The sequence below is a fragment of the Oculina patagonica genome, chromosome 1 (genome assembly GCF_052425735.1).
Source record: "Oculina patagonica isolate OP01 chromosome 1, crgOcupat, whole genome shotgun sequence".
NCBI classification, from domain to species: domain Eukaryota; kingdom Metazoa; phylum Cnidaria; class Anthozoa; order Scleractinia; family Oculinidae; genus Oculina; species Oculina patagonica.
Window position 1 is genome coordinate 42485798 of NC_135758.1, and position 15420 is coordinate 42501217.

A 15420-nucleotide genomic window follows, 5' to 3' on the forward strand; every position below is an offset into this window, starting at 1 on the left:
CATTGCTCAGAAAAATCTTCAGTAGTGTTTGTGTCCGCATCTTTGGAAGCACCTTTGGTTTCGCACAGCGAAGTGTGCGACTTTGTAGCTTCGTTTAAATCAATGTGCTTTGTTGTGATGAGCGCAGCATTTGCAACGGCAAGAAAGCGGCCGCATTTCAAAGCCAGACCGCCTGCCAAAGTGGACAGCTCTTTGCTGATGATGTAGTCGTTTTTGAGTTCCTTCTGATAATCATTGACGTCCTTGATATTTACGGCCATACCAACGACTTTAGTAACAAGAAAAATAAAGCTGTCAATCAAGCTGTCGGTTGTTTTGGATCCAACGTATGCCTCATATCTCTTTAAGTACTTTTCAACTTCTTTATCTGTCAAGCGCTTCACCTGCTCGTGTGTCAGTTGCACACCGATTGCTTCTTTGGCTTTTCCTGTTGAAACAAGGATTGCAAGCTGTTCACGCAAAGCAGGAATGTCAGGGCCTTGAATGAGTGCCATAGCGCTTTCTGTACTTTCTGGTTCAGCTCCTAGCAGTTCCATTACGGAAGCTAATTCTTGTTCACTTGCAGCGCCCTTGACGCTCTCGGGAGGAGAAGTTGCGAACGGGTCAGCCATTTATTACTCTAAAAAATATGTTCAATAAGAAAATTTTGTGCCGTAAGGGTGGCGATGAGAAATGACAAGATGCGAAAACTTATTTTTTTTTAGCTTTAAAATGATTTCTTTGTAATCCTCATGGGCAAGTTCGCCAGCGTAATCCTCAAAGATTGCCTTCGTGGTCTTGGCAGAGGGGGTGTAAAAGAAAACGATTGCCGCAACATTTTCGCGGAATGAGGATGTTATGCTTGTCAATTTTTGAGTTAACACCCATATGCTCAAGCCTGCGTGGCGAGCAGAGAAAGCAAGATTCACCAACTCCCCTGTTCTTCCTTTTACATCTTTCGAAGCAGCACAGTCGTCGAGGATGATAAGCGTGTTCGTACCCTCAAAAAGAAATCTTGAAAGCCTTAACCAAGATTCCACCTCGTGCTGCTCACAAATTAAAACAAAAAATCGAAGATCTTCCTCAGCAAAGCGATAATAAGTCTTGTTGTGCGCGAACGTCGGGCAGATGAGCACGATGTAGTCAAACTTGCCTCGGAAAGGGCCACAAAGCTGATTGACCACGTATCTTGTTTTTCCTGAGTTCGTTGGTCCCACAATGAGGGCGTTGAAGGGTATATTGGCAGGATCCATCTTCGTTCGTATATGTACCTAAGGTACACTTTTTCAAAGAAAAAATTATAAAAGCACAGATTCTAACTGCCTGCCAATTATATTCATTTGGGCGTCGCTGATTACGTAAATGTGGCAGTTCAAATTACCTGAGCCGCTTGCTTTCCTCTCTAGCTCAAGCTGGACACCGTCCTTTGTGTTCACAAGGCGCGTGCCGCTTCCGTGCATCGAGTGGTCAGCCATGGAACGCAGATCAATAAGAAGGCCAAACTTGTCTTCTGTGTAAAACTTTTGCAGAGTCATGTGCTGCGTTTTATTTTTTTCTTTCATGTAGAATCTTTTAACTTCTCCCCAAATGTCCATTCCTTCGATGCCGTTGTTGTACAGCATGTTTGGCGAGCCGTTGACAGTGATGCTTACTTTTGTAAGGTCCGGGTTAATGTACTTTTCCGAGCTCCTTGCACCTTTGTTATATTGCTCAATAAATAGGAGCAAGATACCTTTCATGGACCTCCTCTGCGGGTTGACCCTTAGATTAAGACGTGTGTCGGAGCCTTTTGCAAAAGTCACCACTTTAACACGCTGGATGTGGTCGTAAGCGAACTCTTTGCCGCCCGAATAAGCGCTGAACGCTTCATCTGCAATTTCCTTGCTTCTTATCATCTCGTACTCCAGCTGGATGTTTGTCAACTTGTATTTCAGTTTTGTTGTATCTGAGCCTCTGACCACATGTTCGGCTGCCGCGAGCTTCAGTTCGAACACAAGATCGTTGTATAGTGCCTGAGGATAAAATGCCCCATGGTCAGTTAAAATCTGGTGATCCAGACGGATGCGGTATTTATTACCATATAGCTCATTCAGCTTTTTTTCTGCTTCGACTCCTGAAGTTTTCTTATCGCCAGCATTTGAGCGAATTTTGTTAAGGTCCTCGCTCTGAATGCCCTCTGGCACCCTGTCGTCGCGCTCCTCCTGCGAAAGGAAAAAATCCTCAAATATTTTGTAGATGCCATAGCCAACCGTGTCCTGCACGACGGTGCCTTCGTACTTTACAACAAAATCGTCGACCAGAGCTCGGCTGACGTTGTCAACCAGAAAGTTGTTGGCATGGCCTCCGCTCAAGTCGATGTTGAAGCGCAGCGCCAGCGAGCCAGGCACAATGACCTCGTTTTCGTTCAGCTTGGGCACTGAAACATACAACGTTTCCTCTGGATTGGCTTCTGTGCGGTCAAAAGTGATTCGTTTTACCGCGCGCTCGGCTTTCAGTGCGCCGAGTATTTTCTCTGTGCGTCCCGGTCGAAGGTTTTCTTGAACAGCAGCCATCTCTCGATTGGTTTTATTGTTAAATTGAAAAGTTTAATTTAAAAATATATATATATAAATTAAGCGATGGCAACAGGTGGTGGTGATTTTGGATTCGAGGACCCTGATTTGGACCAAGATCTTGACCACAACAGTGATAACGATGATGAAGAGGAACAAGAGGTCGACACAACCCGACCATTTCAGCCCGGGGAGGCATCCACACCCTACCATGGGGGTGAACAACATGAAATGCAAACGATGCAGCACGAACAGAGCGGGCTGCCAGACACATCCTACGAAGAAACACCTTTTCTTGAAAGAACCCCTTCGATAAGTGATCTTCAAAAAGAAAGTTTTTTGCGGCAAAAACTTAAAAAAGCTGTAGACACGATAAAAGGCAAATTCCCCAAAGCAAATTTTGAAAAAATTAGAATTAGAAGAGGCACTGGGAAAAATGAGGGGAAAATTGTTGCTATAGGAACTAAAAAAGGCGAGTACAAGATTCTAAAAGATAATGAGTCAGGCTTCATGAAAAACTTTTTAGACAGCTTCAAAGATGAACTTGGGCCGTCAGCTGAAGATCTTATTGCTCAAGGCAATGAGAGAAATAAGAGAAATGAGACCAAGATTAAGAGAAGCTGAAAGTCAACTACAACAGGCAGAAACAATTGCCATGCAGAAAGAAAAAGCCACCCAAGAAGTAGAAGATCTCAGAATAAGAATCGAGCGAACAAATGCCAAGATGGATCAACTTGGGTCAAATGTTGAAAATGAATCAGAATTGCGCAGACTTAATCAACTAAAAAAAAATCTTGAAAAGGATTTTGAAAACGCAAAAAAAGAAGTTGCTGCTCTTGAAAAACAAGCTAAGCAGAAGGCAAAAGAACAAACACGAGTCGACCAACTAAGGGCAAGCCTCGCTGCCAAAGAGAGCGAAAGAAACACTTTTCAAGAAAGGCTCAACGACACAAGAGCTTTGGATGATCTTAAAGAGCAAGAAGATGAGCTCAAGCGCCAAAACGAGGAAGACAAAAAAATTATTGAGGATGAGAATGCCTCCCCCACTGACAAACAAGCCGCGGAAGAAAGAGTTGCGGAAAGAACCGAGGAACTTGGACGCTTGCAAACGCAGATTGCCGAAAGAGAAAGAGCGCTTCCACTTCGTGAGAGGATCAAAGAGATCTTCAAAAAACATGGCGTGACATTAACAGCAATACTTCTGGCTGCTGGTGTCACGATTGGTTCTGTTATTGGAGCCATTACAAACGCGTTGAAGGCCACCGGCAAAGCGTTGGGAAAAGGCCTAAGTGATATTGGCTCAAAGGTAGCATCAGCTCTGCCTGGTCTTATTGGCTCGATTGCGAAATTTCTTTTCAAAACCGCTGGTCAAGTAATTGGATTTCTTGCAGAGCACACCTGGCTGCTTATCCTTGCTGTGGTTGCTTTTCTTGTTGAAAAATACATCAAAAAGAGACGTTAACGCATAAGGGTGTAGAGCAAAGCTGCTGCTCCAACCGCGCCAACAGCAACAGTTGCTTTGTTTATTTCGTGTGAATCATTGGCTACGGCCTTCGTAGCTTTAGCGCTTTGCGCGTTGCTAGCTGGTGTTTCAGCAGCGCTTGCGGCGGGTGCCTGATTTTTTTTTGCTGTGGCGCTCTTGTGTATAGGATTTGAAGGGTGGCTGTTTGGTGGGTTGATTTTTGATTTTCCTCCGGCCATCAGTTTAAGAGCTGCTTTTTTTGTAGCTTTATTAACCTCATCATTCACTCCTAATTTCATCCCAACAACAGCCTGCTTAAGCTGGTTATTGTAGCCAACAACGCTTTCTGTGTTTATCACCATACGAGCGGGCATCAGCCAGGCACCTGGGCAGACTGCAAGGTTAAGCCGAACCTTAGCTTCGTCGATGGCTAGTTGGTATCTTTGGACCGACTTTGCCAGATCAGGTTGCCTTATAGCGTCTTCAACCAACACGAGGAACTCACTTTGCGCTTCCTTTGCACGGCCGCCTGTTCCAAGTATGCTACTTCGAACGTTCACCTGCGAACCGAGAATACAGTAGACAAAAGCCTCTATCGACTGGTTTACTCTCGACAAACCTGCCTGAGTAAGCCCTTCAGTGCCGTTAGGACAAAACCAGTCTGCCTGTGCATATGCAGCGTCGTCTGGCTCGATGTATTGAATCAAGTTACCTTTGCTTGCAGTTCCACCTTCATCCGAAAATTTATCGTAATCGGGGTATTTTGCTCCAGTTTTGTTTGGTCCAATGTTAGTAATCCAGATATAAACGTTACCAAGTCCGTGGTTTGCGCCTGTTGTGAAACGGAAATCGCTTGACGGGTCGACACCGAACTCAGCGCATATTCTTTTGTAAGAAGCCACGTCGTACTTGTTGTCGAACTGGCTAAAAGTGGGGTCGCCTGGCAAGGCGCTTACGCTCTGAATTCCCCCCATCTGAAACAATATTCGCCTTATCGTGAAATAAACGTGAAAAAGATAAAAATTACGCACAATCGGTGGCAAGCTAAGAGCTGAGTGCTCTTCATCGAAAATATCTCGACTTATACCGCAGCCTGTTGTCGCGCACCATACCGCAAAGTTAAGTTGCTGTGGCCAATAGCCCATATTTTGGCTAGCAAGCCACCTTTTTGACTCTTTTCCTGATGTATGCTTCAGTTTTGTTTTTTGAAAAATCTCTCTTAATTTCGTTGTGAAATATTGGTCTGGTGTGACGTAGATGTTGATTTTGCTGTTAAATATTTTTTTCAAACTCGGTGCGGCTTCGTGAAATCCAACCGCGGGAATTGGCAAAGATGAGCCTTTTGCGCCGCTTGGTGACAGCTGTTGTGGAAAACCGCCTGAAATTTGATTCACCCCCAGTGCTTTTTTCATCTCTGGGCTCCAATATTTGCTGTCAGAGCCAAAAACATTTATCAAATGGCCTTGCCCTGCCTTGTAATAAATGTCTGCCGTTGCTGTGTGGTTGTACGCGAACTCAACCTGTGCAACAAATTTTGTTCGGTCAGAGTTTGGATATTTTGCAAGAAAAGGTTTCCATGCATTGTCTTTTGCCGCTTTAGAAATTGTAGTTGCTTCTGGGGTTTTCATCCACTTCATAAAACCTCTTGTTTTTGCATCCATGGTCCTCTTTTATATTAAACATTTTTTATTTTTATTTAATATAAAAATGGTTGTGCTGACTGTTACCACAAAAGAAAATCCGAACACTGTTTATTTTGACCAGCCTATTCCAAAACCAAGCTATATCCGGCTTTTAAGTTGTTCTCTTTACAACAGCTGGAATAGTTTGGAAAAGGATGGAATAGTTTTTTATAAACAAGTGAACAAGGAAGAAAAGGCGCGTTATATACGGCAAGGAAACTTCTCACTCGATGACATTGGGAGTATTTTTGAAAAAGGATTTCCAGAGAAAAACATGTTTTCTGTAACAAAAGGCATTGCAGGCCGTTCATTGATAATAAAAGCAAAAGAGCCCAATTTAAAAACTTTTGGACTGAATGAAAGTCTTATTAAGTTCTTTAATTTGCCTGGGTTTGAGAATTACGCAAGTATTGAAAAGGAATTTTTTGAAACAATTGAGGTAAATAATGTTTCAAATCCTAAAAATTACTTCATCAACTGTGACCTTATCGACAAGCAACAAAGCTTGCTAAATGGTAAGCCATCAAGCCTTTTAGCGTTTTTTGACATACGTGGAAAACCGTATGAAAAAGTTTATTACCAAAATACACATTTTAACGTCTTGCGCGACGTTTCTGCTGAAGAAAATGTATCATCTCTGACTCTTTCGATTAGAGATGAGAATGGAAAGCCATTCGATTTTAACGGCTCAAATCTTACATATGAGTTGGAATTGAATTAAATTAAATACAAAATTAACTTTTATGTATACGAGACCATGTCATCTGCTAATGTTCTCCCGAGTGCCCCTGCTTATGGTGATCGCGAAGAAACACAACTTTATCCAAGCCTCCCAACAAATGCCGAGAATTTTCGGCTGACTGAAATAAGTAAAATTGAAAAAGAAATATCCGCTGAAGCTGAGCATTACAGGCTTGTGTTAAAAAAATATAAAAAAGTCCGGAAAGTTATTCACTATTCCGTGGTCTGTCTTGGCGCCGTGACGGCAGCTCTGTCTTCTGGAGCTGTTGCGACTTCACTTACTGGTGTTGGAATTGTTATCGGCGTGCCTGTTGCAGCAGTAGCAGGTATATCTGGCGCAGCTTCCACTGGCCTGTCAGTTATCAACAAAAAGCTTGAACGTAAAGTTAATAAGCACTCAAGAATCCTCGCTCTGGCTGTTGCAAAACATGACTCGATAAACAGCTCTGTCTCACAAGCTCTGAATGATAATCTTGTTTCTGACAAAGAGTTTCAACTGATCTTACGAGAAATGCAGAAATATCGTCAACTTAAAGAGACTTTACGTTCAAACTTTGCACAAAAACAAACAAATTCACTCCAGCCAGACATCGGAAAAATTCGGGAAGAAATCAAGAGAGAAGAACGCAAAAGATTGGAAAAAAAACTTCTCGAAAGCGCCACCGACATTTCGAAATAAAATTTCAGTCCAATAAAACATTTTTTCATTTTATAAAAGAATGATTGTCTGCGCTCATCTTGTCGTTTACTTTGTGATTGAATATTTCACCCCAGAGTGGCAAAAAAATATTCGAGTCATCACTAAAGAGGTTGTTGATTGTCTGAACAACATTTGAGGCTGTCGTTCCTTTTTCCACGATCCACGATCCACGATCCTTCTTTTCCAAAAGACCCAAGCCCCCTCGACCTGCACGTCACGCTCTGACTGCGACAAAATAATTTAGCGACCGCCAGCAAAAGATGGGCCACACGTATTTATTTGTTTTGACCAAAAAAATAGGTGTGAAGCAAGGGGTTATTTCACTTTTATTTATTTTTTTTTCTTGGGAGCCGTGAAACAATATTGTATCTATTAATATAAGCAATCAATAAACATTACAAGTGTGTTAAGTAAAAATAATTTTATTCAGTTGCTAAGTTAAATGTTTCTTGACAACGGCGGACATCTCATGGCCGCGGTAACTAAGGTAAATTGTTCCTTGACAACGGCGGACATCTCATGGCCGCGGTAACAAAGGTAAATTGTTCCTTGACAACGTCAGAATATTTTAAGCTTGTAAACTTGCAAGTTTTTGTCAATTCGGGTTACGCCGTAACCCATTGGCATTCCAATGTGATGACGTTTTTAAGGCCTGTGACTAAGATAATTTTGTCAATTCGGGTTACGCCGTAACCCATTTGGCATGTGATGTTGCCTGTGACTAAGATAATTTTGTCAATTCGGGTTACGCCGTAACCCATTTGGCATGTGATGTTGCCTGTGACTAAGATAATTTTGGTCAAGTTTAGCAAACGCTAAAGTTGTATCACCCCATCGTTAGACATCTACAAATGATTTATGTCGATAAACTGAGTTAAAACTTCTTAATTTTTGATATAGAAAGGTTTGATAAACGTCTTCAAGCATCCGATATACTTAACCTTGCGATCAAACTTCACGACCAAGCATCTGATTTTTGTCCGTAATTATTGCTTCGGCACGAATAGCTGATATGAAATATTAAAATCGGATCCTCGTTTGTCGTTTCCAAATGATTCATGTCCGTAAGCTGTGTCTTTGCTTCTTTTTCAATGAAGGTTTGATAAACGTCTTTATACATCGGCCATACTTGCTTGTGTAATACAAAAAAGCTTATGTGAATAATATAAAGTTATAATTTTAACTGTGATTGGTCACAAAAGACGTCATTACATCGGGAAATAACCTATTAACTAAAAATAGTAATGACGCCTGGTGAATAAAAATACCGTGACCTTATATTGTTCTTTTATGTGCTAGAAAGTTCTTAGCTCAATATTTCACGGTATATTTACATGTTAGTCAAATTAAATATTGTTGTTGAATAAATCATAGCTCTTACAACACACATACAAAGAGTTTGAGTTGTTTTCCGGCTAAAAATATTCAAAATGAAAAAAAAAAAAAAAGAATTAGATTACGTCAAGGGGGTTTCCCACGCAATTGGCACAGGGTAAACAATGACTTCCTGTGTTACTCGATAATTTATGCACTCACCGGAGCGTGCAAGTTTTGTTTAGCTTGTCAAAACGTTTGCGACAACACTGCTGTCTAGTTTTTTTAATTTTTCAATCAGCTCGTCTGTTAAAAAGATTGTTATTTGTTTTTCATTTTCTTTAGTTTTTTTGTAGGTTGTAAACGCTTTTCCACGAGATCTTTTCAAGTTTTTCTTTACATTCAAGTTAATTTCTCCAGTTCTCCCTCTTCCCATCTTCGTTTACTCAATAAGAGCATTTGTTCAATTGAAAAATAATTCTGGCGCGCCTGTTCTTTGGGGCTTGGCGGGGGCCACTTGTTTTAGGACAGTCCTCAACAAGTGTTAAAAGGGTGCCTTTGCCTAGATACATGTGCATGGGTTGAAAGGCTGTCATCTAACCCCGACACACTTGCAATATGAGGGTTTTGGACGCAAATCCAAAAAAACAGTGAGGGGCGAGAATGGCGAAGCCGGCAGGCGAGCCAGGCGAAGCCCCGAACGCATTTTTTTGGATTTGCGCCAAAACCCTCATATTGCAAGTGTGTCGGAGACTGTCGCATGGTGCTTAATTCTTTCCTGGAACAGCAATGTGGTGTCCAAACAATGGGTATCGAATTTCAAAGGGTCCACAGGATCGGAAAGCCTCATGATGATGGAAGCCCTAGAGCAATAATCGCTCGGTTTCTTAGATATAGCGACAGAGAAGCAGTTTTCTCAAAAGGAAAGTCGTTGAAAGATTCCGGGTATAGGATCGCTGCAGACCTGCCAAAAGAAATAGTTAACCGAAGGAAGCTCCAGTCGAAGAAGCTGGTCGATGCAAGAAAAGCGGGTAAGATCGCGTATTTCAGCCGCGCTGAACCTGATAAATTGTATATCGATGGACACTTAAACCCACTTTAATTATTGACGTTTACTTTTTTGTTTGGATTGTTTGATGCCTATATTTAGGCACAGCTTGAACTTATACTGAACGCGAATTTGTAACTAGATAAGCTTGCCTCAGTCGTAAATGGCCTTGCTTTCTCCTTATTATGATTTAATAGACGAAGTTATGGGGAACAAATAACCGTTGTAATCATCATTTCCCCTCTCCGCTTAGTTTTCGTATTTAGTTTGTGTTTATTTTTATGTTGTTTTTTGTTTCAATCAATTTCCTCGAGTCGTTCTACGGTGGCACAACAGTGTTTCTGGTCACCTTTTATGTTCTGTCGTTTTCGTTATTCGTTAGTGTCTTGTAGGGTGTTAATTGCAAATGCAATAAGGGAGAGTGTTAATTTTTTTTTCCGCAAACAAACGCCTGCTTTACGCAATATTTTTCTTCACAACTTTTGTATGGAAATGAATTCAGGTAACGCTTTTTGTTATTCCATTGACAGCTGCACTGGTGGCCTTTTACAAATTCTAAAAGTTGTGGTAAAATCATGACAGCAAGCAACTTTGCATTTAAACTATTATCCTTAAATGCTCGTGGGATTCGTTCTTTTGAAAAACGGAAAGCAGTATTTGGATGGGTAATGAGACAACAAGTCGACATTTGCTTTATTCAGGAAACCTATAGTACTAAGGAAGTTGAAAATGTTTGGAAAAAGCAGTGGAAGGGTGAGATGTATTTCTCGCATGGTTCTGTACATAGCAGAGGCGTGCTTGTTTTAATGAAAAATAATTTGGAATTCCAAATCAAGTCTATGCGGCAGGACAAAGAGGGTCGTTTTATTTTTCTCGAGGCGCTGGTGCAAGATCAAAAGTTTTTATTAGTAAACATCTATGCTCCAAACAAAACGAGTGAGCAAACTCACTTTTTCGACAAAATCAAGGAGGAATTGGATAACATTGATATAGATGACGACTGTAGAATAATCATTGGGGGAGATTTTAATGTTATTTTAGACCCCAACCTTGATGGTTGTGGGGGCAAACCAAAATTAAAGGAATCAGCTAAGCAGATTGAGAATATTTGCTTACTGTACGATCTAGTAGACATTTGGCGACTTAGGAACCCAGGAATAAGACGTTTTACTTGGACACAGAAAACTCCTGTGATCCAAAGGAGGCTTGATTTTTGGTTAACCGATAATGCCTTGCAGGAGGAGATCGATCAGGTGAGCATTATTCCTTCCATAAAGTCTGATCACTCCGCCATTCTGTTGTCAGTTAATGGAATAGAAGAAAAATCACACGGTCCTTCCTTCTGGAAGTTCAATGCAAGTTTATTAGATGACAATGACTATGTAGCTCTAATAAACGATAGATACCAGGTTTGGGTTGACGAATTTAGGGATATACAAGATCCCAGATTGCTTTGGGATCTCATTAAATTCAAAATTAGACAGGAGACAATTTCATACAGTAAACGCAAAGCGAGGGAAAGGAAGGCGAAATTGACATCTCTAGAGGAAAAATTGACAATCCTTCAAGAGCTTTGTGACCAGGATCCATCTACGGATAATCTGAATAGGCTAGAGATTTTGAAAACCGAGTATGACCTTCAATATGAATACATTGCACAAGGCGCTATAATCCGTTCAAGGGCAAGATGGTACGAGCAAGGAGAGAAAAGCAACAAGTATTTTTTGAACTTGGAGAGCTCTAGGGGTAAAAAGAGCACAATCCGAAAGATTCTTAAGGAGGATCAATCTCTGACAACGAATCCCAAAGAAATAATGGCCGAACTTAGAAGTTTCTACTCAAATCTTTACCAAGTGAACTCTACTGGAGAAAGTGAAGCCTCATTAGACGCATTTCTTAACAGCGTATCCTTACCCACACTGTCTGAAATACAGAAAGAGAAGTGTGAGGTAGAATTGACTATCGGTGAATGTTTCAACATCTTGAATGGTTTTCAAAAGAACAAAACACCTGGTAACGACGGCCTTACAACGGAATTTTACTTAGCCTTTTGGCCCATTCTTGGAAAACATTTGGTAGCTTGTCTCAATTATGCACATAATCACGGAGAGTTATCTAACTCTCAGAAACAAGCGGTGATCACTTTATTAGAAAAGAAAGGAAAAGATAAAAGGCTGATCAAAAATTGGAGACCGATTTCCTTAATTAATGTGGACACCAAAATAGCCTCCAAAGCGCTAGCTAAACGATTAGAGAATATACTTCCTGACTTGATTCATTACAACCAAAACGCTTATGTGAAAGGAAGATCAATATTTGACGCCGTCAGGACCATTGATGATGTATTAGAATATACAAAATGTAGTGATCAGTCGGGTATCCTTGTAACAATTGATTTTGAGAAAGCGTTCGATTCTTTGGACCATAGATTCTTATTGAAGGTCCTTCGCACATTCAATTTCGGACCATCTTTTATTCAGTGGATTCGCACCTTTTACTCAAACGTGTCTAGTTGCGTAATAAATAATGGATTTGCGACAAGTTACTTTAATGTTGACCGTGGTGTGAGACAAGGGGATCCGTTATCCCCTCTCTTGTTCATTCTTAGTTTAGAAGTTCTAGCTTGCAGTATTCGACAAAATGACAAGATTCAAGGGATCAAAATTGAGGATGAAGTTGTGAAAATCTCTCTTTTCGCGGATGACATGACATGTTTTTTGAGGAATAAGTCTTCGTATGAGAACCTGATTGTTAATTTAGATCTGTTTTCGAGATTCTCAGGTTTAAAATTAAATGAGGAAAAAACAGAATTTTTTTGCTTAGGGGTCCAAAATTTGTCTAAATCACCTTCCTATGAATTTAAACGCTCAATTAAGATTTTAGGCGTACACTTTGATTATGATCAACTTTCTAGGAAAAAGGATAATTTCGAGGCAATTATAAAGTCTATTAAAAAAACATTAGGCATGTGGAAATGGAGGGGACTCACACTTATAGGAAAGATACAAATCGTTAAATCTTTTGCTATTCCGAAATTTATGTCGAAAGCGTCGCTTATTCATGTGTCTAAAGATCTCATACAGGCAGTCAATAAAGAACTTTACAGCTTTATTTGGAAAGGAAAGGATAAGGTTAAACGGTTAGCTTTGATTAATTGCATTGAAAATGGAGGGCTTAAGATGCTGGATATAGAATCTATGGTTCTAGCGCAAAGAATAATGTGCGTGAAGAAGTATATTGAGGACTATGTTAGTCCCTGGAAGATCTTCTTAAACCACTATTTGAAAAAACTAGGCGGAAAGTTCATTTTGCAGTGTCATTTTGATTGCCAAAAATTGCCCATATTTTTACCCGAGTTTTACAAAGATTGTCTTGCTGCGTGGTCAACTCTTTCAAGTAAAGAAGTGGTTTCGTACGGAGATGTTATGAACCAATACTTGTGGAATAATAAAAACATTTTATGTGAAGGTAAATCTTTATATCATGCCTTTTTCCGCATAAACTGTGGGATAAGCAAAATCGGAGATTTAGTCTCTAAAGACAATACGTTTCTGGAAAGTGATAAAGTTCTCAGGTCAAAACTATCACCTAGTCAATTTTTCCTTTTAATGGGAGTAGTCAGTGCCATTCCAAAGGAATGGCGCTCCATTATCAAGGGTGAGAGTATATACCGTGAACCATACTCCTGCCCTGCAAATTCTTTTGAAGTGCCAATAAAGGGGGAAATGTTGGATATTTCTAACATTCCCTCCAAAATAGTTTATGAAGAGTTTCTTTCTCGTAAAGTAATTCCTCCTACTGCCCAAAAGAAATTTAAAAATGACTATCCAAATCTCTCCGTCGATTGGAAGAAAATCTATTCTCTAGCGTTTAGTGTTACTTTGGATACAAAGTTAAGAGCTTTTCAGTACAAATTACTAAACCATATTGTGTATACAAATGACAGACTTTATAAATTTAAGATTGTAGACTCGCCATTATGTGCTTTCTGTTACTCTGAAGATGAATCCCTCGAGCATTTATTGTTTCTTTGTAAAGCAAGCGAGGTATTCTGGAAAGAGGTATTGTCATGGTTGGCCATCCATAAGAATGAAGTTTTAAATTTTTCTCTCACCGATGTTTTGTTTGGTAAGTTTGATATCGATACAGACTCTATGGTAGTTAACCATATTCTTCTTCTTGGAAAATATTTTATTTATAGGTGTAAGCTTGATAAGATTAAACCCTCTTTACCAGTTTTTAAGGCTAAATTAAGAGCTACTCTTAAATTAGAATTTTACATTGCCAGGAAAAAAGGTACACTTGCTCAACATTACAGAAAATGGAATATCTTTATTCCTGTATTAAGTTAGACTATTTCCTTTTTCCACTCTACCTTTTAAAAAACTCCACCGAAAATATTTTAGGTCACTCTATTTTTTCGAAACCTGCTTTTTGACCTTTTGTTTAGAAAGCTGGTGTTTGCTTTGCATATCTCTTTTTTCTTCTGCTCTCCATAGCATAATATACCTTGTTTATTTTTTAACGTGCTTTGTTTGTAGTAAGTAATGTTAAGCTTGTAATAATTTATTGTTGTAGTGTAAGTAAGTATTGTATTAGTGTAAGTAAGTAGCGTTAGGACCGTAAGTAATGTTTAAATTGTAAGTAGTGTTTCTTTTTTCTTTGTAATTTTGTACTGTATGTTTGTATGGCAAGAAATAAAAAATATTAAAAAAAAAAAAAAAAAAAAAAAAAAAAAAAAGGAGCGTGTGTTACCAGTACAATTGTACATATATTTTTGACCAATCAGAGCGCGCGTAGTATCTGAGTTATTTTTTAAAGACTAATATGGGTAGAAATCCTAGGACGCTAAGAGGTGGGGCAAAATGTTTCACTTGCTTTTCCGTAACATATTTTCAACTAATATCATTGCTTTTCATTTTTAATTTATTTTGTTTTTATTGAAAAGTGTAATACAGTTATCAATTTGCTTAGTGAAGTCTCTTCAAAGTTAAAATACAGTATTACAAACAATTGCTTAAATTTTATAAACTGTGAAATACTCACAACTCCCGTTTTAATTATTAAAAAAAAAAATAGAAAATGTACAATTGATTAAGAGCTAATCTGTAACATCAGTATTGTCACTCTTAATCTGTTTACATAAAAAGAAAATTTCATTAGCAATGAAACATGAGTTACAGCGAGCCATTTAATCAATTACAATTTTTCCTTATCTCTCTGTTAAGGTTGTGTCTGTGGCCAGATCCAAAAGTAAGCTCTTGTTTTTTTTTTTTTCGTTTCTATTCTTTTCTTTTTACTATTATTTTTTTGGGGGAAGGGGATGTTCAAGCGATAGAAGAATGGGCCACGTGCTATATATAAACATGGCACATCACAAGATAAATGTACTAGATGTATAAAATAATTGTAATACACCACTTTCATAATGGCGGCCAATTTATTTATTCTTTTATATGTATGTTAATTAGCCCTACTGGCCTCGTCAGCATGTGAAAAATTCAAAAGAATTTTTACTCTAAAACGAGGCCAGTAGGGCTAATTAACATACATATAAAAGAATAAATAAATTGGCCGCCATTATGAAAGTGGTGTATACAATGGAACTTCGATTAAACGAGCCTCTATATAACGAGTTCTTCGGATGACGAACGATATTCTTCAGCCCGGCCAAAGTTACAGTAAAATGTATGGAACAGAACCTCGATATAACGAAATCCTCGTAATAACGAACACAATCCCCCCAAACGTAAAATGTACCTTAATATAACGAATTTCAGTTAACGCACGACAAAAGTTTAATGTAGAACAGACCAACAACAGGCCCGTAGGGTGGATTTTGTCGAGGGGGGTTCTTTTATTTTTTGGGAGGTATTTTTTAACGTCGAAGGCGCTAACACGAGCACCGAAGGCGCGAGCCTCTAGGGGGTCTGGGGGGCATG

General features: G+C 39.4%; 1 protein-coding gene across 1 annotated transcript in view; it reads left to right on the top strand.

Moving 5' to 3' along the window:
* The window catches only part of LOC144644923 (uncharacterized), a 141034-nt gene extending 126299 nt beyond the window's left edge, over nucleotides 1-14735 (top strand). Inside the window, exons 3-4 of the mRNA XM_078504532.1 lie at nucleotides 10009-13135; nucleotides 14707-14735. Coding sequence (XP_078360658.1) covers nucleotides 10009-13135; nucleotides 14707-14735 — 3156 coding nt within the window. The remainder of the gene's footprint in view (nucleotides 1-10008; nucleotides 13136-14706) is intronic.
* The last annotated feature ends 685 nt before the right edge of the window (nucleotides 14736-15420 follow it).